The 24,937-nt window shown below is 37.9% G+C and overlaps 1 protein-coding gene and 1 long non-coding RNA gene across 7 annotated transcripts in view; both read right to left on the bottom strand.

Annotated features, from left to right (window-relative positions):
- Window positions 1–1,048: 1,048 nt before the first annotated feature.
- The window catches only part of SS18 (SS18 subunit of BAF chromatin remodeling complex), a 66,102-nt gene continuing 42,213 nt past the window's right edge, over window positions 1,049–24,937 (bottom strand). For 3 of the 6 annotated variants that reach the window (XM_038390456.2, XM_038390458.2, XM_038390462.2), the window contains 6 exons: window positions 12,316–12,486; window positions 11,200–11,304; window positions 8,794–8,886; window positions 7,921–8,043; window positions 5,855–5,988; window positions 1,049–2,756 (listed from right to left, as the gene is read on the bottom strand). In XM_038390456.2, coding sequence (XP_038246384.1) covers window positions 2,730–2,756; window positions 5,855–5,988; window positions 7,921–8,043; window positions 8,794–8,886; window positions 11,200–11,304; window positions 12,316–12,486 — 653 coding nt within the window. In that variant the 3' untranslated portion in view covers window positions 1,049–2,729. The remainder of the gene's footprint in view (window positions 2,757–5,854; window positions 5,989–7,920; window positions 8,044–8,793; window positions 8,887–11,199; window positions 11,305–12,315; window positions 12,487–24,937) is intronic. The other 3 variants (XM_038390459.2, XM_038390460.2, XM_038390461.2) reach the window with 3 other exon arrangements.
- Window positions 12,496–22,743, bottom strand: LOC122458705. The gene is made up of 3 exons (XR_006278877.1): window positions 22,733–22,743; window positions 19,701–19,705; window positions 12,496–13,180 (listed from the first exon to the last, which is right to left on the bottom strand). It is a non-coding gene; the product is annotated as an uncharacterized LOC122458705 (long non-coding RNA).

Raw genomic sequence — 24,937 nt, 5'->3', positions numbered from 1 at the left:
AAACCATTTAAAAAAAAAAAAAAGAGGAAAATGGTTGTTCAAATCAATTAATCAATCACAGAAACTGTCCATGGACTAATGTGGTATCCGAAACTGCTTTTAACTCATTAATCGTCCTCTTTACTCTCAGGACATATTCTTTCACAGGCTTCTTGCATCCGATAAACTAATTATTTTTATATTTCAAGTTTATAGTTCAAATTCCTTATCAGCCCTCATATTTTCAACAATTCATTCTACATCCAAGCTTAAGATCCTTTCTGTTGGCTTTACATGGGTTGGATTTCCATTTACTGAAGGATACCTGGCTCAAATAACCTCTTGCTCTTGCACCTTGCCATTTTGTCTCCTTCCCCCTCTCCGCCCCATACCTGGCATGTCTGGGTTTTTTTTGGTTTAGGGGGATGTGAATAATGTATAGGTATAATTTAAATGGGAATACTAACTTTTACGGGAAACTACCTCCTCTCAAGTTGTTCTTCTAATGTGGTACCAAAGGAATAAAGTAATTTTTGTCACCACCAATTAAAAACTTTTACGAAACAGGACCGTTATAAAACAATTAAACCTTGCAAATGCACTAAGTCTCTAGGAGGGAAACCCTGGAGGAAATTCTGCTTATTAAAATTGCAATTTTAGTTTGCATTAAAAAGGAGAATAAGACAACAGAAGATGGGTTGGCAAGACAAATTATTTCTTAATGTCAGTTGAGCTTATTTCAAATGAGATAACGTATCTTTACCAGGTTGGGTTCAGCACATTTTTTGTCTCTTCAACTCATTTATCTAATTCAGTCATCTTGATTATAGCCTCATGGACCTTCATTTTCAGAGGAAGAATTTTGTAACAAACAGCCTACACAACATGCTGATCACTGAACAGTTAATTCTAATTAACTTGGCTATGGCAAGAGAATTTTGATAAAGTCCTAGAATGCAAATATATTTTGGTTATCCTGGACCAACGTCTATAAAATAAAAACTCACAGCAAAGTCTCCAGATGAGACATTAGAGTGACAGAAATCTAATTTAAAAAAAAAAGAGCAAATTAAAATCACAAATAATTTATTCTTCCTTTAGAGTTGATGGAGTACAGTTTTAAATAGCAATGAAGTACACAGTGGTGGAAAATTGGCACAGAACCTACAAGCATTTCATTCATAATAATGCTCCTCATGCGTTATCTGTTCAAACCTTGATGTGCATTTTCTACTGATCAACTTTAAGCTTTAAAAAAAAAAGTTCTCCCTTTAAAAATACAATGGACAAATTGAAAATTTTGTTTTTCGTGTATGTTTTGCTCATTCAAATACTATGTATTACAATTGCTTTCTCCCTGTTAAAACATCATGGCCAACTGTGAAAAAATTATTATTTTATCCCTGGGCTAATTTTATTTTTAAGTTATGTCCTTCATAAAGATTGCCAAGAAGTCCTGAATGCATGTATTCTTGCACAACAGAATATCCCTTCACATATCTGAACTACAGTCACAGGATGGTCTCAAAACCAATCTGCCTGCTTCGCTATTGATCAGCGTGTTGCCTCTATGTCACATGCAACATTATAAGCATCAATGCAGTTCACAACAAAATTTGGCATTTACCTCACCAGCAGGTTTATATGTGATAATCTAAAACATACCTTGGTCTCATATTAACTAGTAAGAAAAATGGATACACACAAAAAATGCCCCCTTTCTAAAGGTATTAATTCCCAGTTAAGAAAGTTTAGATAGAGGTTTACAAATTCTTCTATGCTAGTTTGTTACATACAAATTATCCAACTAAAGGTTAAAATACGCTATACAAATACAGTTTGACCTGTCTTCAGTATTAGTTTTTTAATTCTTTGCATATTCAAACCAGGTAAAATTAACATTGTCATATTCTTTGTTACTGCAATTAGAAAGGGATTACGGCGTGGTTTATGTTAAGCTGTGACAAAACACCTACAGTTTGAACAATTTTTCTGGGTGCTAAACCGTGTTGCAAAAAATTGTTAAACTACATTAGAAACCATCTTTACAAAAATGCTTCACTCAGAAAAATTGGAAAGCTTAAAAAATTAATTCTTTGCACAGGACTATATCATACTGTTCTTGATTACCTTCCTGTTTAGGTAACTGGGATTCAATTCTTTGTACAAGAGCCTATCGGTAATGTACAGTATACTATGTCTTTATTCACCTTTATTATACACCATTTTGAGACCAACACGATCAAGCATTTACCATGCCCCCATCCATATTAACAGCAGATTTTTGATCCTGCCCAGTGAGTAGTGTACTGTCTTGCATATTCACATGAAAAACATAATATACAAAATATTGCTGCTGTAAAAAGTGTACATTTCCCCCTTCCCCTTACAAAAGAATTTGTGGAAAAAATATTAAATTCCCATAACCTTCATAAACATACAAAGCTTTTCACGCCTTTCAGTCTGGAACAGTCTGTTTGATGCACAGTTCCGAACTCACTGAAAACCGGTTATGTCAATGCATTTTCTGTCCAATATTGCCATCTAGAGTATAGATGTGAAATCAGAGTTTTTGAGAGGCTACAGCCTTTTATAACTAGCCCATAAAGACTGCATATTGTAAAACAGCCATTTATCCACAATATTTTTCCAAAAGCTAGATGGAATGGGAGATTCTCTTCACAGGGAGATGTCCACAGTGCTGAGGAGACAATATGGCTGCTAATAGATACTGGAATGTAAGTACTTTTTCACTGCTGATAGTTTCCATATTGTCCCTAAAAGATAAATTTAAAAATATGATTAGATAATGATCTTTTTATATATAGTAAAAGTTGAAACAAGACAGTATCCAAAAAAGTCATGCCACTAAGAATCCAACACACTTCAAAACATTCATTTTATTCATATACATGGTACAGTGTTTCATCTCAGAAGTTCTCTAAATTCATCTGTAAATTACACTGCTGATTATTTGTTTATGGCCTGGAGTTTAATTCTGTCTGAACAATTTATCTTGAATTGGTATTGGTAATTAATAAAAGATTGAATAAGAGAGATTAAAAATTTAAAACAGATTATGGTAAAACTATCTCTAACAAAGAATACAATAGAATGGTTGAATACTAAACTGGAATTTGAGCAGCACTGAAAGAATTAAATTACATACAAAAGCACAGAAATTCAAAGTTAAGGTATCCACTCAGCCTTTAACTCATAACTACTGTCCACATATTTTCAGAGCACCATAGAATAGACTAACACATGTAGTTCAAAAATCTGTGTGATCCAAGGCACATCTAGGCAACCATAAAGATGTAGATGGCCAACTTGTCCTATGGGAATCATAGAATTGCAGGACTAGGTTTTATCTAGACCATCTCTGACAGGTATTTGCCTAACCTGCTCTTAAAAATCACCAATATGGAGATTCCACAACCTCCTTGGGCAATTTATTCCAGTGCTTAAGCACCCTGAGAGTTAAGAAGTTTTTCCTAATGTCCAACCTAAACTGCCCTTGCTGCAGTTTAAGCCCATTGCTTCTTGTCCTACCCTCAGAGGTTAAGGAGAATAATTTTTCTCCCTCCTCCTTGTAACAACCTTTTATGTACTTGAAAACTGTTATGTCCCCTCTTAAGGCAGGTCTACACCAGAAGCGCTACATTGATGCTGTGTGAAGACACTCTATGCCAACAGGAGAGCTCTTTCCCATCAGCATAATTACTCGACCTGCATGAGAGGTGGAATCTATGTCAGCAGGAGAACGTCTCTCACTGACACAATGCTAGAATGGACAGCGCTTAGTTCGCCGTAACTTGAGTCACTCAAGTGGAGTATTTTTTTCACACCCCGGAACAATATAAATTACATCAATTTAAGTGGTAGTGTAGGCCTGCCCTCAGTCTTCTCTTCTCCAGACTAAATAAACCCAATTTTTTCAATCTTCCCCCATAGATCATGTTTTCTAGACATTTAATCATTTCTGTTGCTCTTCTCTGGACTTTTTCCAATTTGTCCACATCTTTCCTGCAATGTGGTGCCCAGAACTGGACATAATACTCCAGTTGAGGCTTAATCAGCATGGAGTAGAGTGGAAAAATTACTTCTCGTGTCTTGCTTATAATAGTCCTGCTAATATATACTTAATCCACAGATTTGATGCATAGAAATACTGGCCTCATTACTCTCCTCCAATTCCTCTGATCTTTTGTGATATATCTGGGGTGAACGGCAAAGGTTGAAGCAGAGACATCAGTACATGCTTCTCATGATCATACACAAGCTCTCTGCAAGTACACCATGGGGTTCAGGGTTTTCAGAAAACGAGGGGGGCAGATTTGGGAATGACCACTCTGCACAGCATTGTCACCCCACAATCCCACCAAGATAATGCAGCATAAAACACTTCTGATAATGCCAGCATTACCTTAGATTGTTTCTCTCACCATAAAGCACTGCTCACCCACAGGAGGTGGTTTTCAGGGCAGCTGCCAAAAACAGCACAGTTCCTAAGGGAGTAGTGCTACTGGGGAGAACAGGGAAAGCCTTCCACAAATGGATTCCCCTTGGAACTTGGATTATTCAAGAAACTGGAGGACTAGAACCTTTGCAGAGGGAGGGAAGTTATCCCTGGCCCACAACAGAATGATCTGTAGAAAATTCAGCAAATAAAAACTTCTTTTCCCCTCTGTTCCCCCTCACTCTCTCAAAGCATTTTTCTACGCCTACTTCTTGCATTTGGAACTATGGCCCTTCATACACTAAACTATTTGTTAAGACTTGGGGCTAAAAAGTAGTTGCACTTCTCAAGTTTAACAAGGTTTTGTTGCCTTCCCCCCCCCACTTTTAACATATTTGTGTACAGAGAGAAATCTGTTCTCCCTGAAGGTACTCTAACCACAGTTACTCATGGGAAATATGTTTTTCTTGTTCAAAGTCTAAATAGTTGCTTGTGGACAAATCATTAAGATTTTATTGTTAAAAAATCCTATCTGTGTAGTAATATATATTCAGTCATAATGTCCAGCTTCCTTATGCCCAGGAGAGTAAAGGCCTCTATTTTAATAAAGTTTACAATATAACATTCAGAGAGATATTAGGCAACATTTGCTGTTTTGTAGTTTGTAACACCACAAAGGAGAAAATCCTCTGCTCTATGTCTAATCTTAATAACTAGGCATGTGTACAAGGAACAGAGAGGAAGAAATCAATTCTCCCTTCTCCATGGTCATTAAACAGCTGCTGAGCCACTCTGGTCCAATGGCTGGAATAGCCTCTACAGGCTCTTACTCAATTTCCTGGGGATCCTCAGGCTCTGCCCTCCCCGTACACTGCCATGCCGGGAACCAGTACAAACTGAGGCTTCCAGTCTGCATAGGTCCCTCCCAACATCTATCCCAACAACTATGCAGCAGAATTACACTGCTTGAGCAGGCAAGTTGCCCTTTGTAGCTGCCAAGGAGGGGGGCTGGATTTGCCCCTAAGGGAATTCTTTAAAAAAAAAAAAAAAAACAAAACATTCAGCCACGTTCAATACAGAGCAATAATAAAATTGACCCCGCAAGATGCTTAGTACCCTCAACTTCCACTGAAGTCACTCTCATCACTAGGCTAAAATGGTTCAAATTAATTTTGATACAATGGTGAGCTGCTTATAACACACTAGCTTTGCAAAGTTTAGTATCGTCTGGCCAAATCAGAAAAGAATGATATAGACTAATCAACTCTCCTAGCTGCATGTGAATAATTCCAGTGGAAATAAAAAGCAATGAGAGTTACATATATCCATCCAGGGGAGACAACACCCCAAAATTAATTAATAAAACAGTAAAATTAACACACAAGAATTAGTAGATTTTACTAAACAAAGTTGTACCTGGTCATATCCATAAGGTCTCTGTTGTGGTGGCTGTGGTGGTCCAGGCTGTGTGGGCCTATATGCTGCATACTGCTGGCCTTGCCCTTGTGGATAGTTAGGATACTGAGGTCCTGGACCACTCTGTGAAGGACCTGCAAATCATTAAAACAAATCAAAAAAGGGAGGGGTGAAGAAAAGAATGGTAAAAATATTGAATTGTGCAACTAGGAACATACCAAGGAAATACCACCATTACTTAACAAGCTTAAAGTAGGTAACCACATACATACCGCAAATACAGAGAGTTACATTCTTTGGTGCCCGCCATTGGATCCCCTGAAGACCAGATAGAGCCATAAAGTTCTACAACTGGTGAAGGGGTGCTTGCTCTTACACAAACAGGCAGATCTGTTTCTGGAGCAAAATGTGACTTGCGTAGACAGTAACTTGATTCAGTGCTGACAAGTGCACATTTTACCTAATCACTGAGCAGTCATCAGATGGTAGCAAATTTGGTAACTTTGGATCTGTGAGAAGTTCAAAGTGATGATCTAGAGGATAAAATCTCCATATTCCATTACCATTCTCCTCAGGCATCAGATCTACCTGAACTATGCTGCCTCAGTTCTCTGTGTTTCTCCTGGCATGGGACAGAGCCTTGAGGATTCATAATAATTACTGGGATGCTGATTGCAAATAATTGATTTTTTGCAAATTAATGAGTAAGCAGATAAATATTAAGTAAAGCATGGATACTACATCCCAAAATGTACTTTGTTCATCTCACAAATGTAGTTCAGTTTTATTTATGATAATTCTTTACAGTTTACTAGTAAATGTTCATAAGAGATTTTGTAAAAAAGAATTAAATATATTAATTTAAGATGTCATTATCTGCTTACAAAACTGTAATCGGAAAGTGAGCTAGTTTGGGTGTGCAAATCATGGTGTATGTGGATAAGCAGTTCTAATGTATTTGTTTCACCTCTTTCTTCTAATATTTTTATTCTGAACCCCAGATTTTCAAAATGAGTGTATGGAAAAAATGAGTCAAATTTGTCAGATTTTATTTATTTACTTTTTTAATGCTCTGGTACACATAAGAATATTTCAAAACTGTAACACTCCAGTCCCAACTTCAAAAAGAAACTCTCCCAAATCTAACTAGATCTTTTACAAAGCACTACCACTAACCCAACTAGGTCAGATCTGAAACTAGTATTTCCACGCACAAATCATGACTGCATACACAATCTCACATACAAATTATGGAACTGGTTGTCACGGTCTATTTTTGAGAGGATGTTCGTTTTAAGATGAATGTGTAACTTTTTACAGTATGAAAGCAAGGACAATATAAAATGTGCTCTGTTCTGATTCAAAATCTTCAGAAAAAAACCACATGCACTCTGAGCTCCTTGTTATGAATCCAAGCGGTTAATGGTCCTAACAATAATAATGTGGTTTGCCAATGCTACCATACATTAGTGTGGGGAAATTCTCAGTATTAGCACAAAATTATCTCTTAAGACTACAGCTGTGCAAGTATTTTTTGTTACAGTAGTGGTATAAATATCATCAGAGAAAGCAAGAACTTAAGGATCCAAGCTCAACTCTAGTAAATAAATGTTAGGTGAGAGGCTATGCTGAGTCTCTAAGAGGTGCAACACAGAACTGGAAGCCCAGCAGCACAGGGAGTTAAGATGGCTTTATGCGATTAAGATGGCTATCTTTGTGCTCTCCTGATCCTAGGCTCCTGTATGGACTGGAAAGGCCCTCAGTATAACTTAGCTCTGGGACCGGCCTAAGTTACATATACCTCTCCTATGGGCCGCAACACAGTCTAGAATCTCTGCAGTGCTGTGCTGCCCCAACATCCCCCTCCTGGCCCCAGCTCCACCCCCTCAGGAAGTTGTATTCTGCAATTTCTGTGCTGGGGGACTTCTCCCCCAGCAGAATACAGGGATTTTAGGGCCCCTTTATATTGGTCCAGCCATTTCACCCATCATAAAGGGGCTGAAGCAGAGATGAGGATCTCACCCATAGTCTTTCTTGTGAGAACTAGCTTGTTGTCAGCTACTTACCATAACCCTGCTGTTGTCCTGGATAACCTTGCTGGCCTGTGTACTGCTGCTGTTGTGGAGGGTAACCCTGCTGCTGAGGAGGTCCTTGATATGCATCTTGCTGCTGACCATACTGCGAGTTTCCTGCAAAACGGTTGCAAGAAAAAAAAGCAATTAAAGATGTTTACTACACTTCTGTTTTTCTCTAAGATGGACAGCCAACAACACATGAACAAAATGAAAATGCAATCTTGATTTCAAAAACTTAATAAAACAAAGAAAACTCAAACCAAAAAGAAGGAATTCGGCCAAACAAACTGCAGTTAAAGCCAAGTTTGCAAGGTTGAACTGCAGCTTTTTCAGCATCTCTGCCAAACAACCAGTACATTTACTGGAACATCACAGTCATAAGATCATGACTATGCTAAATAAAATAAAAAAAGACAAAATTAAAGACATCTATGAGAGCACAGACTAGCTACACAAGATCAGCAAGCTGTTTCCTAATGGCACTATATTTATATATATACATATATATATATATATATATACATATATACACACACACACACACAAAAATATATATACACACAAATGAACCAATGGATTTATGTTTAAATAAAAAATTTCCATTGGAAAAAAAAAGTTCTAACAGTGTTTTTAGTCATTTTACTGTTGTTAGAAATGGCAAATTATGGTTATATATTTTAGATGTTTGCAAGAAATTATTTTGAATGCTTCAAGTTCCCTGCAATTTTCAAGACAGCCAGCAACTAGTATTCTACAAGAGCTTTGCATGGGTATAAATTGTTTTGTGCAAGAATTTTCGTTCCCATAGGTGGTGGGGGAGGGAAGGGAATGTATGTGCATATGTGTGTGAAGGTATATAGATACCTCCTTCGTAGTAATGTTGTGAGGAATCCTCATAAGGCCTATCGTAGCCTTGTTCAGGATACGACGGTTGCTGATAACCGTAATCATTATGACCTACATCAATTCGACAAGAGACAGGAAGAAACGTTAATGGCCTCTGAGTGAAAACCCTAAAAATATTTCATCTTTCAGAAAAATCAAAAAAAAGTCAACTGGAAATACATAAAAAAGATTTTTCAATTGTATTAGCCAAAGATTCACCAATATGATTTCCTTTCATATTGAATTAACATGTGACAGGGAACAAAAGCTTAATGCACTAGTTTTAGCAACATCACAGCAAGGGATGGTCTTAACCTTCTGATAATCTTTGTTGGTGGGAAAAAGTATTTATCTTTTATTTTAAAAAAATGAAAGCATTTAGGCCTTTCACATGTAAATAACCTGAATTAAATTAGAACAAAGGACGCAATTATCATACTTTGTCTAACACCTGTTCGGCTGATCTCCAATTCAAAAGCATATGCTAAAAGCAGTGTGAAATATAACAAAGGTCAATGAAGTTATGAATCACATATTTTATAGTAAATTTTGCTCTGAAGTGTCAAAAGAAAAACTTCTCAAGGCTGATTTTTTCCCCCACAAACATCATTCCTAGCAATCTTAAGAAGACATTTTCCCTGGAGAATCTCATTCATCAGCACAATCATTAAAAAAGAAGCTTCAATTTCAGAGGCTATGGGTCCCTCTGGCTTAGGAACCAAAACATGAGAAAAATACCCTACCTGTTTGTTGTTTTAAGACCCAATATATTTCTCCTGCAGATTACTAAAATGTACTACATCATAGTGTCCTCTTGCGAAACTCAAGTCATGAGAACAAGCTTTCATTTTGTTAAAATTTTAGCACAAATTTTATCAAAGTGCCTAAATAAGGCAGAGAGCAAGAAGTTCTAAAAATAAATGGTCTTTGGTACAAATGAAGAACTAAACACAAACTTCTTAAAAACTGACTCTGACGCTCCTACATCATTGTTAGTATACATTTTTATAGATTATTACTTTAACATATCCACTGCTGTTTAACAATAATACTTGCTGAAGTTAACAGAATATGGTAGATCCTTGTAAATTCATCTATACTGATAATGTTCAATTGAATGCATTAAATGCATGAATTACCTTTAACTATTTGAAAGTTATGAAAGTTATGCAGCTAACTCTTTTTTGGACAGAGTAAATGAGATCATGTGTATAACACAATATAAGTTCCAGAATTAAGACTGTATGTTATGATTTAACATAGCTCGTGAAATATCTTTGAATGTACACAAATGAAAATCACATGCCTACGCCTATATATAATAGCTTTAGCCCTGGCTAAAATATTGATTTTTAAAAATCAAAACTTTAAATTCAAATAAATAATTCATTTCAATAAGTGTTTATAAATTTTGCTCTGAAATGTTGATAGGATTTGAGGTTTATTGAGCTATGAATGTTTTTAAAATTGTTACTATTACCATGTTCCTTGGACTTCACAAAACACATCATTAAGTGGCAAGCAGGCTATCACAATAGCTATGAGTCAGCCAGTATTTTTCCACAAATACAGTTTGTTCACCCAACCTCTCCCTAAGCAAAACCAAAACAAATTAAAAAAGGAACCCCATCTTCTAACTTATAGTATAATCCTGATTCCCCTTGTTCAAATACACTATGTACAGATCTCTTACTTCAAAGAGGAAAAAGGACTGATTTGTGTAATATTAATGTAGAGTCTGATCTGAAGGTATTGAGGGAATTCCACAGGACCATGCCTTTCAACAAACAAGCTCCTCAGGGCTGGGACTATCTTATGCCTTTATCAAACAGTATGTATGCTTAAGGCCCACACCACAGCAGCAACAAAACATTTGTGCAATTTGTTCTTAAAATTAAAAATAAATTATATTATAGGATAAGAACAATCATAAAAAAAAACATTATGCTTATAAGCAAGTTTTTTTATTTCTGTATACTAGCTATAAAAATATATTACTTTGTCTCTTTATTCACATACAGTATCATAAAGCAGATGTATAACATGACTGCTTTAATTCAGATCAGCTATTCTACATACACAGAAGAACCCTCCATACTTGTAGCTAAATGACAGGATTCTCATTATAGAATATGAAAGTCAATATTACGGTGTCAAAATAAAAGTATTACAAATGATGTACTTTGAGCAAGCTGTAAAATTAGTTCTCTTTAGCATCTTAAATTATAATAACAATTCTGAATTTAGAAGCTTTTATAAATACAAGATCTGTTATGGTGATCAGTTACTAACTATTTTCACCCCATTCTATAGTTTTTGAGTAGCTGTCTACATGGATATTGGGCAGGTATAGAAAATGGGAAAGTTAACATTATGAGAGATTACCATCAGGGTAATATTGCTGGTTCATGCCTTCTGGAGGACCTTGTCCACCATGACTGTATTGGTCCCCATAATAGTCTTCCTGGCCTGAGTACTGCTGTGGTGGGCCTGAAAAACCACAACCAGTCAATACGTAAGTATCTTGTTTTTTCTGTTAACAAGCTTGCTAATTTCTGGTTTTAGTATGAGAAATGTTTCTCAAATGTACTCCCCACCCACGCTGTTGCATTTCAGACAACATATTTCATCTACTTCCTTGGCTGCACTAGACTCCATAGCATATACAGCAGAACCTCAGAGTTACAAACACCTCAAGAATGGAGGTTGTTCGTAACTCTGAAATGTTCATAACTCTGAACAAAACATGAGGGTTGTTCTTTCAAACGTTTACAACTGAACATTGACTTAATACAGCTTTGAAATTTTACTATGTAGAAGAAAAATGCTGCTTTCCCTTTATTTTTTAGTAGTTTATGTTTAACACAGTAGTGTACTGTATTTGGCTCTGCTGCTATCTGATTGTGTACTTCTGGTTCCAATTGACCTGTGTGATTGTCTGGTCAGTTCGTAACTCTGAGGTTCTACTGTATGTGACTCTAGCTCAGAGTTTATTTTAAGAACACATGTAAAACAGCAACTAAGCTATGCATCAAGAAAAATACAGACTATCTTTTAAAAGGACTGCAGTTAAGAAAAAAATTACAAGATTGTGGAATATAATTATATTTTCTCTCACTTTCCTCTAGTGGTTGAGCAATTTTAGAACCAAATGGGTTATTTAATTATTTTCCATACATATCAAACTTTTGTGACAACAAACTGAATTCTACTTCTTCATACAGCAGGTTCTCTGGGTTGTAAACTTTTTGGACACCCTTTTTATTTAGAAATGAGGTTGAAACAAAAGAGATATAAATTTCAAAATTCATGTCCAAACTAGCAGCTTTTCTGCTGCAAGATCTACCTTTAAGAAGGAGGAAAAAATATGCTGGAGACAAAGAAACCTGAAATTGTGCACATAGCAATTTGGTTCAAGTATGATGTAGACAAAAAACTATTTATAAAAATTGCCAAGATTGTTATTTAAACTAATCTGAGAAGTTCAATGTAGAGTCTTACCTTGCTGTGGTGGCCTATACGGAGGAATCTGTCTCTGACTCATCATGTGATTTCCTTGGTTAACTTGGCCCATCATTCCCATTGGTGGCTGCTGTCCCTGGTAATGTTGCCCACCTCCCTGTGGCATATTATATTGCTGGGAAGGAGGTGGCTGCTGGTGCATCATTGGACCTGTAGAGGGGGAAAAAAGCAACTATAATGTCTTTTCTAAATTGCGATCTGTATTAAAATACTTTAAAACAACATAACAAATCAAACCTTAAACTATTAATAACCAAATCCACACAGATATGTCAAAAGCAGTACCATCAAGCATTGCTTAATTCGGGAGCTATGCAAGCTGAGGTAATTAATTCAGTCATGAATTTACAGAACAGAACTTCTCCAAAAGGATGAAGATGGTTGCAAGAAGGTGTTACGGCTTTTTAAAAACAAAACAAAACAAAACAAAACAAAAGGGTATGTTGCGTTTTTCATTCCTATTTTCCTCATGCTCAAAGTTAATGGAACCATTTCCACTCCATTTCCATACTGGATCAGACCAAAGGTCCATCTAGCCCAGAATCTTGTCTTTGGACACTGGCCAATGCCAGATGCTTGAAAGGGAATGAATAGAACAGGGCAATCATCAAGTGATCCATCCCATAGTCCAGTCCCAGCAACTGGTAGTCAGAGGCTAGGGAAACCCTAGAGCATGGGGAGGCATCCTTGAAATTCATGGACCTACCCTTCATGAATTTATTTAAGTCTCGTTTTAATCCAATTATAGCTCTGGTCTTCATAACACCCCTTGACAACGAATTCCACAGGTTGACTGTGCATTGTATGAAATACTTCCTTTTGTTTGTTTTAAACTTGCTGCCTACTGAGCAGATGTTTTCAGAGAACTATCCTCAATGACTCCAAGATCTCTTTCTTGAGTGGTAACAGCTAATTTAGACCCCATCATATTGTATGTATAATTGGGTTGTTTTCTAATGTGCATTACTTTGCATTTATCACCACTGAATTTAATCTGCAAGAAATGCATAATTCTTATGCAATTGTAACTACAGAGGTCACTTTGTTCCTATTAAAATATTCTCAGATTAAAACTACACTGCAGTTAAGGTTGTAAGTACACATAAGTAATTATATTTTTTTAAATGTATGTTACTTAGATTAAAAGCTGTCTAGAGCCAGGATAGCATTTTGGTTACATGTCTAGCACAATGGGGTTCTAGTCCATGACTGGGCCACCAAGACACTATCACAATACAAATAAATAATAAAAATAAGTTTAATTATCCTAAAACAAAAGCATTATAAACTCAGAAAATTCAGATAAGGCTAAATTAGTAACAGCATTCAAACAACCTTAACTCTGCCCTGTACTGACAATAACCATATGAATGTGATTACAGATTAGATTAAACTACTCTTTAAAGAAATATTAGAATCCCTTCTCCCTTCATGGTGTCATCACAGGGAGGTTATGATACCAGATTTCACTAAATCTTAACAAGATGTAAAATGTGAAGAGTCTACGTTATTCCATTACTAAGATCATTAGGGCAAGAAAAGTCCAACAAGGTGCTAAATTGTTTGTATGTCTGTTTCTTTTCTAAATCCTGATCTGTATTAAAATCCTTTAAAACAGCATAACAAATCAAAACTTAAACTATTAAAAATGATTTTTTTCTTTTCTTTTTTTTAAATGGTCAGGTGCTAAACTAGGAGTAGAAAGTATCATAGCAGAAAATTAGCTAAAAGCAGCCAATTTTGAGGATACACTTATAAGAGGAATATTACATAGTAACATTCAAGTTAAATCAAATTAACTGAAGGTGTGATTGTAAAGTGCATTAAATCTCTGTATGCACACTCTCATTCAGAAGTGGCCAGACTTCAGTTTAGTTTAAACAAACTGTAATTAAATTAATTAAGAGCACAGTAAGAGGAAGGCTGTTCTAAGTGTGTTAGTGGGGGAGGTAGCCAAAAAGTTCTCATCAAGAGGAGGCAAAAAAGCAGCATTAAGGAGAAAACAGATGTTCCACATTTTCTTTTGAAGATAAATATAGGTCATTAATTAAGACCACAGAATTCAAAATCCTGCTTCTGTTCTCTAGTATGACAATTTCTATGTTCCAATTTTAAAGTACTGAATAAAAGTGTTAAAATGAAGATGCTGAAATTATTTTTCACTTAACTGAAATATGTATTTCATATTCTGGATTTTCCAAACAATTGGACAATTCAGACCATTCCATTTGACTACAGCTCTGTCTGAAAGTACTGAAAGCAAGAAAGCAAGTCTTGAAGAAATAAAAACTAGTTGCCATAACATTCCTAGATCTCAGGAAAGCTTGTTAATTAACAATATTAATATTAGTCACAATACAATGTGATAAAATGTGTTGGCTCCCCATGGTGCAATATAGAGGTTTTCTATTTGCTTTTTAAATTAGAACTTCATTAATGCTTTGTAAAGCCACAATGAGAATCCACTACTCTGCATCAGCCTAACTGTGTATTATGTTAATAACAAAGCACTTGGCTTCTTTCCAGTTTGATCCAGGTCCAAAAATGGCACCAAGAAGGTGAACCATGAGTTCTATCAGTTTCCCGAATGGAACCATTTCATGCAGCGGGTTGGGGAGCTGTAGTTTTTTTGTTTGTTTTTTAAAAGGGTTGGAGGGTGGGGTCCAGTAGTGTTTTTTTTTGTTTGTTTTTCAGTTACAGTTTTATGCCATATTTAGTTTCATACTTAGAATACAAAACTGAATAAGACTATAACAAAAAAACAACCCCCACTCTGCAAAAAACAAACTAAAATATTAGATGACAGGACTCCCTTTTTCACCTGTTTTTTTGTTGTTATTAATGATTTATTTACAGCCCATCTGATGGTTTGCTGCTCTAGAACATATTCCAATGACTGTGAATTATTCATTTTGGAAGAGAAGCCCAGAATGGGAATGTCTGTGAGGACTACTGCTGAATGGTTCCTGGGTTAGTGACAGAGCCAGAAGAGTACCCCGAAGTTATCTACTACAGGACAGGCCCAACAAAGAAAATAACAGAACGCCACTAGCCATCACCTTCAGCCCCCAACTAAAACCTCTCCAGCGCATCATCAAGGATCTACAACCTATCCTGAAGGATGACCCATCACTCTCACAGATCTTGGGAGACAGCCAGTCCTTGCTTACAGACAGCCCCCCAACCTGAAGCAAATACTCACCAACAACCACACACCACACAACAAAAACACTAACCCAGGAACCTATCCTTGCAACAAAGCCCGTTGCCAACTGTGTCCACATATCTAGTCAGGGGACACCATCATAGGGCCTAATCACATCAGCCACACTATCAGAGGCTCCAGAGTAGCAGCCGTGTTAATTTGTATTCGCAAAAAGAAAAGGAGTACTTGTGGCACCTTAGAGACTAACAAATTTATTTGAGCATAAGCTTTCGTGAGCTACAGCTCACTTCACTTCAGAAGTGAGCTGTAGCTCACGAAAGCTTATGCTCAAATAAATTTGTTAGTCTCTAAGGTGCCACAAGTACTCCTTTTCTTTTATCAGAGGCTCGTTCACCTGCACATCTACCTATGTGATGTATGTCATCCTGTGCCAGCAATGCCCCTCTGCCATGTACATTGGCCAAACTGGACAGTCTCTACGTAAAAGAATAAATGGACACAAATCAGATGTCAAGAATTATAACATTCAAAAACCAGTTGGAGAACCCTTCAATCTCTCTGGTCACTCGATTACAGACCTAAAAGTCACAATTCTTCAACAAAAAAATTACAAAAAACAGACTCCAACAAGAGACTGCAGAATTGCAATTAATTTGCAGACTGGACACCATTAAATTAGGCTTGAATAAAGACGGGGAGTGGATGCGTCATTACAAAGTAAAACTATTTCCCCATGTTTATTTCCCCCCCCCCCGTACTGTTCCTCACACGTTCTTGTCAACTGCTGGAAATGGCCCACCTTGATTATCACTACAAAAGGTTTTTTTCTCTCCTGCTGGTAATAGTCCACCTTACCTGATCACTCTCATTACAATGTGTATGGTAACACCCATTGTTTCATGTTCTCTGTGTATATACAATCTCCCCACTGTATTTTCCATTGCATGCATCCGATGAAGTGAGCTGTAGCTCACGAAAGCTTATGCTCAAATAAATTTGTTAGTCTCTAAGGTGCCACAAGTACTCCTTTTCTTTTTGCAAATACAGATTAACACGGTTGCTACTCTGAAAAATGCAGCATTCAGGAACTTCAGTGAAGCATACATTTAACTGCTAATGTCTTCTAGGATCTTGGCAGCTTAGAAACTCCACAGGTGTCTGGAAGCCCAGGCAAATGATAAAGAGACAAAACTTCATACCTTTTGCAAGCCTTGCTAATGTTACCGGGAAAACTTAAAAGATTCTTCAGCAGGATCTCTAAAGCCTTTAATATGTCAAGGGAGCAATTTGCTATTCCTAATAAACCAGAAATATCTTTCCAATTGAAAGAATTGAAAAACAGCAGAAGGAACTAATGTTTTACAAGGCCTTCACCTTGCAAACTAGATTTGAAGTTTCTAGGCCTCCTCATTTTTGAGAGGACATTTAAGAAACTAAAATAATAATTTGCCAGATGGGCAAAACACCTAATATTTCTAATTCAAAGCAGTTCAACTATTTAAACCTTTGCACTTGATAAGTAGGATGTGGCATCTGTTGAAAGCAGACTGTTCACAATCAGCCATGCCTTTATTTCTTCAAGGTATAATTCCTATAGGGTAGCTACCCTTTAAAACCATCTGAAATTGAAGTTAGTAAAAAATGCACTAAATTTAAGATGTTGCGTTTTTTTTTTTTACTTATGAATTCCAAATGGTTGGGTCTTGGTTATATTTGAGACTGTCTTGCCTTGTATGTTACACCATGGCAATAGCAATCAGCAGAGGTGTTCAGACTAACAGCCCTCTGTTTAAATGGGAAGGGGCTGATAGCAGGGCATTCAGAGTGAAGAGTCCTCAACCATGGAAATCACTTCTTCCCTAGTGCCTGAATTGTGTGACAATCAGCACCCTATGTTAGGCTCATTTATCTTTCCAGTCTTTTACTGATTGGGTAGGAGACTGCTGTTTAGGATTTTGGGGTAGACGGAAAAGGAGAAGTTTGCTTCACTAGAGTCAGTGTTGTTTGTGATCTCTTACATATTTGTTTGTAACTACTGTACAGTGGCCAGAAGTCTGGAAGGATATTTTATATATTTAAATAAATAAAAATGTCTTTAAAATCTTACCATCAGGTTCAGCAAACAGACCTGTAATGAGCCCTCAACAACTGGAAAGGCAAACATGACATCCAGAGCTATACTTCGGCTATTTAATTGGGTAGGCAACATGTGTCTAATGTTTAGTACATGGAGACTAGCGAGTCAGAGATACTTGGCTCTAATCTCAGCTTGGGCAGGGGAATGGGGTCTACCACAGTGGTCTGCAGAGGGACATGAAAAACAGGATTCCTGAGAAGGCTGTGTTATTTATTTTGTCCTTTTTTGTTAAATCAAAGTACTTGAGTTCTATAGTTTGTCACCATAATGCAGGAAGATCAATTCTGTTCAATCTACATAAGGAAGTCATTTCTAAGTAAATAGAGACTTCGGTTTGTTGAAAAATTCTGCTTACAGCAGTCTCCAGATAGCAAAAATGTCTTGTTAAAATTGGCAAAATATCTTATTTGATATACTGTACCAATAAACTTGTAGGATTTTATACCCAAAAAAAAAAAAAAAAAAGAAGGGAGACAAAGGGTTTTTGTTCCACATTCGCTCAGCCACTTTACATTTCCATAGTCCATATTCTTCATAAAATTGGCTAATATTCCTTGCAGTTTTCTCAGAGTGGTACTACAGCTTCATTATGAGAGTCACCTGTGAAACTTAACATTCATTTTCCACAACCCAAGAAGACTAAAATTTTCAGTTGTAACAGGACTGACCTTGTAAAACAATCTTGTGAAGGCACGAGATTTTCATGCAAGGCATTCTTTCAGGAGGTGTCTTATAAATTAGTGCAAGTCAATGATTAATACAGTGGATACTGATAACAAATCACATTATTGGACTTGTTGCCATGATAAAAAGCTTTTTCATTCCTATCCTACTAATACTATCACTCAAATGATAACTTCTGTATGACCCCATACTAGTAACTGCGTACACACAAAAAATGTTAAAAAAAATTAATGTTGCAGATTCAACACTCAAAAGTTAGCAAGTGCCATAATTAATTAAGGTTACCTATATGCAGCCTTAATTTAGCCTCTGAGCATATGCATCCCCTTTTAATTACATGATCACATACATTTTTCCACAAGACCACTTCCTCATTCAGTGCACAGGATGGACAGTACTCACTGAACAAGCAGCTATACCATAATACAAGGGTGGCCAATGTGTGGCTCCAGAGCCACATGCGGCTCTTCAGAAGTTAATATGCGGCTCCTTGTATAGGCACTGACTCCGGGGCTGGAGCTACAGATGCCAACTTTCCAATGTGCCAGGGGGTGCTCACTGCTCAACCGCTGGCTCTGCCACAGGCCCTGCCCCCACCCACCCCTTCCGGCCTCCTCCCTTGAGCCTGCCATGCCCTCGCTCCTCCCCCCAGCCTCCTGCACACCACAAAACAGCTGATCGGGAGGTGCAGGGAGGGAGGGGGAGGCGCTGATCAGCGGGGCTGCTGGTGAGTGGGAGGCGCTGGGAGAGCTAATGGTGGGCTGCTGACATATTACTGTGGCTCTTTGGCAATGTACCTTAGTAAATTCTGGCTCCTTCTCACGTTCAGGTTGGCCACCCCTGCCATAATATTTTATCATCATTGTTCAGTGTGTGGCTCATGCCTTATTTCCACCACATTATTCAAACCCTGCCCTGAAGACTGAATTATTAATTTCTTCATGGGCTTTTCTATGGAACACATCACTATAGTATCTGACTATTTCACAAACATTAATGAGTTTATTTTCAAAACATCCCTGAGGTGAGATGGTATTATTATCTCAATTTTGCGGAAACTGGGGAACAGAGGCATGGAGTGATTACAATAAAAAATATCCACTAATTTTGGGTGCTCGATTCCATAGCCAGAAGGCACAGTTGTGATAATCTAGTCTGACCTCCTGCATAACACAAGCCACAGAACTCCCCTGATTTAATGCTTGTTTGAACTAGTGCTTATCTTTTGAAAAACGTCCAATCTTGATCTTAAAGTTCCCAGTAATAAAGAATCCACCACAACCCTTGTTATATTGTTCCTATAGTTTTTTATCCTCACTCTTAAAAATGTGTGCCTTATTTCCAGTCTGAATTCGTGTACCTTCAACTTCCAGACACTTAATCTTGTTATAACTTTGTCTGCTAGACTGAAGAACCCGTTATCAAAATTTCTTCCCCATGTAGGTATCAAATGTGATCAAGTCACTCCTTAACCGTCTCTCTGTTAATAGATTGAGTGCCTTAAGTCTATCTTTATAAGGCATCTTTTCTAATCCTTTATTCATTCTTATGGCTCTTCTCTGAACCCGCTCCAATTTATCAATATCCTTCTTGAACTGTGGACATCAGAAATGAACACAGTATTCCAGTAGCAGTTGCGCTGATGTGAAATACAGAGGTAATATAACTCCATACTCCTACTTCAGAAATTGAATTAGCTCTTTTGATCACAGCATTGCACTGGGAGTCCCTGTTCAGCTGACACAGCCTCCATCCTGTAAGTTTCAGAGTAGCAGCCGTGTTAGTCTGTATTCGCAAAAAGAAAAGGAGTACTTGTGGCACCTTAGAGACTAACAAATTTATTTGAGCATAAGCTTTCGTGAGCTACAGCTCACTTCATCGGATGCATTCAGTGGAAAATACAGTGGGGAGATTTATATACACACACAAAGAACATGAAACAATGGGTTTTATCATACACATTGTAAGGAGAGTGATCACTTAAGATGAGCTATTACCAGCAGGAAGGTGGGGAGGAGGAAGAAAACTTTTTGTGGTGATAATCAAGGTGGGCCATTTCCAGCAGTTGACAAGAACATCTGAGGAACAGTAGGGGGTGGAGGGGGGGGGAAATAGTTTTACTTTGTGTAATGACGCATCCTCTCCCTATCTCTATTCATCAATGTAGAGCAAGTAGAGTAGGGGCATTAGGGGTCGAGAGCTGAGGAAGCATTGTTCTAAGTCAGCCATAAAAATGTTGGCATACTGTGGGGCCATGCGGGTACCCATCGCAGTGCCACTGATTTGAAGGTATACATTGTCCCCAAATGTGAAATAGTTATGGGTGAGGACAAAGTCACAAAGTTCAGCCACCAGGTTAGCCGTGACATTATCGGGGATACTGTTCCTGATGGCTTGTAGTCCATCTTTGTGTGGAATGTTGGTGTAGAGGGCTTCTACATCCATAGTGGCCAGGATGGTGTTTTTAGGAAAATCACCGATGGATTGTAGTTTCCTCAGGAAGTCAGTGGTGTCTCGAAGATAGCTGGGAGTGCTGGTAGCATAGGGCCTGAAGAGGGAGTCTACATAGCCAAGACAATCCTGCTGTCAGGGTGCCAATGCCTGAGATGATGGGGCGTCCAGGATTTCCAGGTTTATGGATCTTGGGTAGCAGATAGAATAACCCAGGTCAGGGTTCCAGGGCTGTGTCTGTGCCGATTTGTTCTTGTGCTTTTTCAGGGAGTTTCTTGAGCAAATGCTGTAGTTTCTTTTGGTAACCCTCAGTGATTATGGCTTGTAGAAAGTGGTGTTGGAGTGGTAACCCTAGTAGCCTCTTGTTCATATTCCAACCTATTCATGATGATGACAGCACCTCCTTTGTCAGCCTTTTTGATTATGATGTCAGAGTTGTTTCTGAGGCTGTGGATGGTATTGTGTTCTGCATGGCTGAGGTTATGGGGCAAGTGATGCTGCTTTTCCATAATTTCAGCCCGTGCATGTCAGCGGAAGCACTCTATGTAGAAGTCCAGTCTGTTGTTTCGACCTTTAGCAGGAGTCCACCCAGAATCCTTCTTTTTGTAGTGTTGGTAGGAAGGTCTCTGTGGGTTAGTATGTTGTTCAGAGGTGTGCTGGAAATATGCCTTGATTCGGAGACATCGAAAATAGGATTCTAGGTCACCACAGAACTGTATCATGTTTGTGGGGGTGGAGGGGCAGAAGAAGAGGCCCCAAGATAGGACAGATTCTTCTGCTGGGCTAAGAGTATAGTTGGATAGATTAACAATATTGCTGGGTGGGTTAAGGGAACCACTGTTGTGGCCCCTTGTGGCATGTAGTAGTTTAGATAGTTTAGTGTCCTTTTTCTTTTGTAGAGAAGCAAAGTGTGTGTTGTAAATGGCTTGTCTAGTTTTTGTAAAGTCCAGCCACGAGAAAGTTTGTATGGAAAGTTTTTTATGGAAATAGGTTGGCCTATTTTCTTTTTTCCAGATGTATAACTTTACATTTGGCCATATTAAAAAGCATATATTGTTTACTTGTTCCCAGCTTAACACGCAATCCAGATTGCTTTGGATCAGTGGCATGTCCTCTTCATTTTTTTTACCATTCCCCCAAATCTTTGTGTCATCTGCAAACTTCATCAGTGATGATTTTGTGTTTTCTTCAAGGTCATTGATAAAATGTTAAACAGCATAGGCCCCGAATCGCTCCCTGAAGGACTCCTCTAGAAACACACCTGCTTGATGATTCCCTGTTTACAATTAGATTTTGAGAACTGTCAGACAGACAGTTTAAAATCCATTTAATGTGTGACCTGTTCATCATTTCTAGTTTTTTAACCAAAACACTACGTGGTACGAAGTCAAAAACAAAGTATATTACATCAACACATTTACCCTTATCAATCAAACTTGTAATCTCATCAAAAAAAATACCAAGTTAATTGGAGAGATCTATTTTCCATAAAACCATGTTGATTTGCATTAATTATATTTCCCTCTTTTAATTCTTTATTAATCGAATCCCATATTAGCTGTTTCATTATGCTGCCTGGGATCAATGTCAGAGTGACAGGCCTATAATTAACCAAAGTCATCTCGTTTACCCTTTTTCAATATTGTCGTAACATTCGCTTTCTTCATCTTCTGTAACTTCCCCAATTTTCCAAGAGTTAACAAAAATCAACATTAACTGTCTAGAGAGTTCCATGGCCAGCTGTGTGATACTAGCAGTGCTACCAGCTCCACCAGTATAATTGTCTCAGCAACAGTTCCTGCTCCACAGTGAAACAAAGTAATGATTTCTTTAGATGCTGCTCCATCCTCTCTTTGAAAACCCATTAAAGTACTAACAAAAAAGAACGAGGAGTACTCGTGGTACCTTAGAGACTAACAAATTTATTTGGGCATAAGCTTTCGTGGTCTAAAACGCACTTCATCGGATGCATGCAGTGGAAAATACAGTAGGAACATATACATACACAGAGAATATGAAAAAATGGGTGTTGCCATGCCAACTGTAACGAGACTAATCAATTAAGGTGGGCTATTATCAGCTGGAGAAAAAAAACTTTTGTAGTGATAATCAGGATCGCCCATTTCAAACAGTTGACAAGAAGATGTGAGTAATAGTAAGGGGAAAATCAGCATGGGGAAATAGTTTTTAGTTAGTGTAATGACTCATCCACTCCCAGTCTTTACTCAAGCCTAATTTAATGGTGTCCAGTTTGCAGATTTATTCCAGTTCTGCTGTTTCTTGCTGGAGTCTGTTTTTGAAGTTTTTTTGTTGGAGAATTGCAACATTTAGGTCTGTAATTGAGTGTCCAGGGAGGCTGAAGTGTTCTCTGACTGGTTTTTGAATGTTATAATTCTTGACGTCTGATTTATGTCCATTTATACTTTTACGTAGAGACTGTCCGGTTTAGCCAATCTACACGGCAGAGGGGCATTGTTGGCACATGATGGCATATATCACATTGGTAAAGTGCAGGTGAACAAGCCTCTGATAGTTTGGCGGATGTGATTAGGTCCTATGATGGTGTGCCTTGAATAGATATGTGGACAGAGTTGGCAACGGGCTTTGTTGCAAGGATAGGTTCCTGGGTTAGTGTTTTTGTTGTGTGGTTGCTGGTGACTATTTGCTTCAGGTTGGGGGGCTGTCTGTAAGTGAGGACTGGCCTGTCTCTCAAGATCCGTGAGAGTGAGGGATCGTCCCCAGGATAGGTTGTAGATCTTTGATGATGCGCTGGAGAGGTTTTAGTTGGGGACTGAAGGGGATGGCTAGTGGCGTTCTGTTATTTTCTTTGCTGGGCCTGTCCTGTAGTAGGTGATTTCTGGGTACTCTTCTGGCTCTGTCAATCTGTTTCTTCACTTCAGCAGGCGAGTATTGTAGTTGTACGAACGCTTGATAGAAATCTTGCAGGTGTTTGTCTCTGTCTGAGGGGTTGGAGCAAATGCGGTTGTATCGTAGAGGTTGGCTGTAGACAATGGATCGTGTGGTGTGGTTTGGATGAAAACTGGAGGCATGTAGGTAAGTATAGCGGTCAGTAGGTTTCCGGTATAGGGTGGTGTTTATGTGACCATCGCTTATTAGCACTGTAGTGTCCAGGAAGTGGATCTCTTGTGTGGACTGGTCCAGGCTGAGGTTGATGGTGGGATGGAAATTGTTGAAATCATGGTGGAATTCCTCAAGGGCTTCTTTTCCATGGGTCCAGATGATGAAGATGTCATCAATGTAGCGCAAGTAGAGTAGGGGCGTCTCGTCCCCTAACGAGATGCCCCTACTCTACTCTAACGTAGATCAATTACTTATGAAATAAACTGATTTTTGCACAGGTATTTAGTTTAATTCTTTCCCTGTATTTACTTCTACCTACATCATTTACTTTCCTTATTAAGAGTCAAGTCTTCATAATTAAGGTAAACCTCAGCTGCAGTATGTCCAATACTTTTCTAAAATGATTCAAAAATGTTGTAAAAAAATGCTCCCAGACCCACTGCCTAACAAACACACAAAATTTAACAACTTACAGCCAAAGTTATATTTGCTCCGATTTCCAATCACAGCCATGTGTCTACTGTACTTTTTCTTAACTACCAGATTTCTTAGAGCTATGTAACTACGAATGTGGTTAATCTCAAAATCATCAGTTTTCTTGCTTTTGCTAACAGTAACCAAACTTGTGGTTGGACTGTCTTCTGTACTAACACTGACTGGATCTTCCTGTTGATTTGAACCTCTAGCTGACCTAATAAAAATAAAAAGGATTCCTTCATGGACAACAGACAGATGTGCAACAAAACATGGAACAAAAGGCGCTATTGGAGAGAAAAACTCAATCTCAATTCACACTACAGTATTATGTATATTAATGACCAAAGAGAGACTCTTCCAAAATAAAAAACATTTTCTCTCATAGCAGATGAAGTAAAGGGAGCCCCACATGTATTCTTTAGTTGACTTGTTTGACATACAATCCAGATAGATAGAAAACAAACATATTTTAATTACTGCATTTACATTTTGGATTCCATAGTTTGGCTTTTAGAGGACAGAGTATTCAAATCAAGTGCAGTAAGACTTTACAACCAGCAAGCGGTGTTCTGCCCTGTCTGTGAAGAGCATTTGTGTGAATACAT

The sequence above is a fragment of the Dermochelys coriacea genome, chromosome 2 (assembly GCF_009764565.3).
Source record: "Dermochelys coriacea isolate rDerCor1 chromosome 2, rDerCor1.pri.v4, whole genome shotgun sequence".
NCBI lineage: Eukaryota > Metazoa > Chordata > Testudines > Dermochelyidae > Dermochelys > Dermochelys coriacea.
This window is presented reverse-complemented; position numbering and strand designations above follow the sequence as displayed.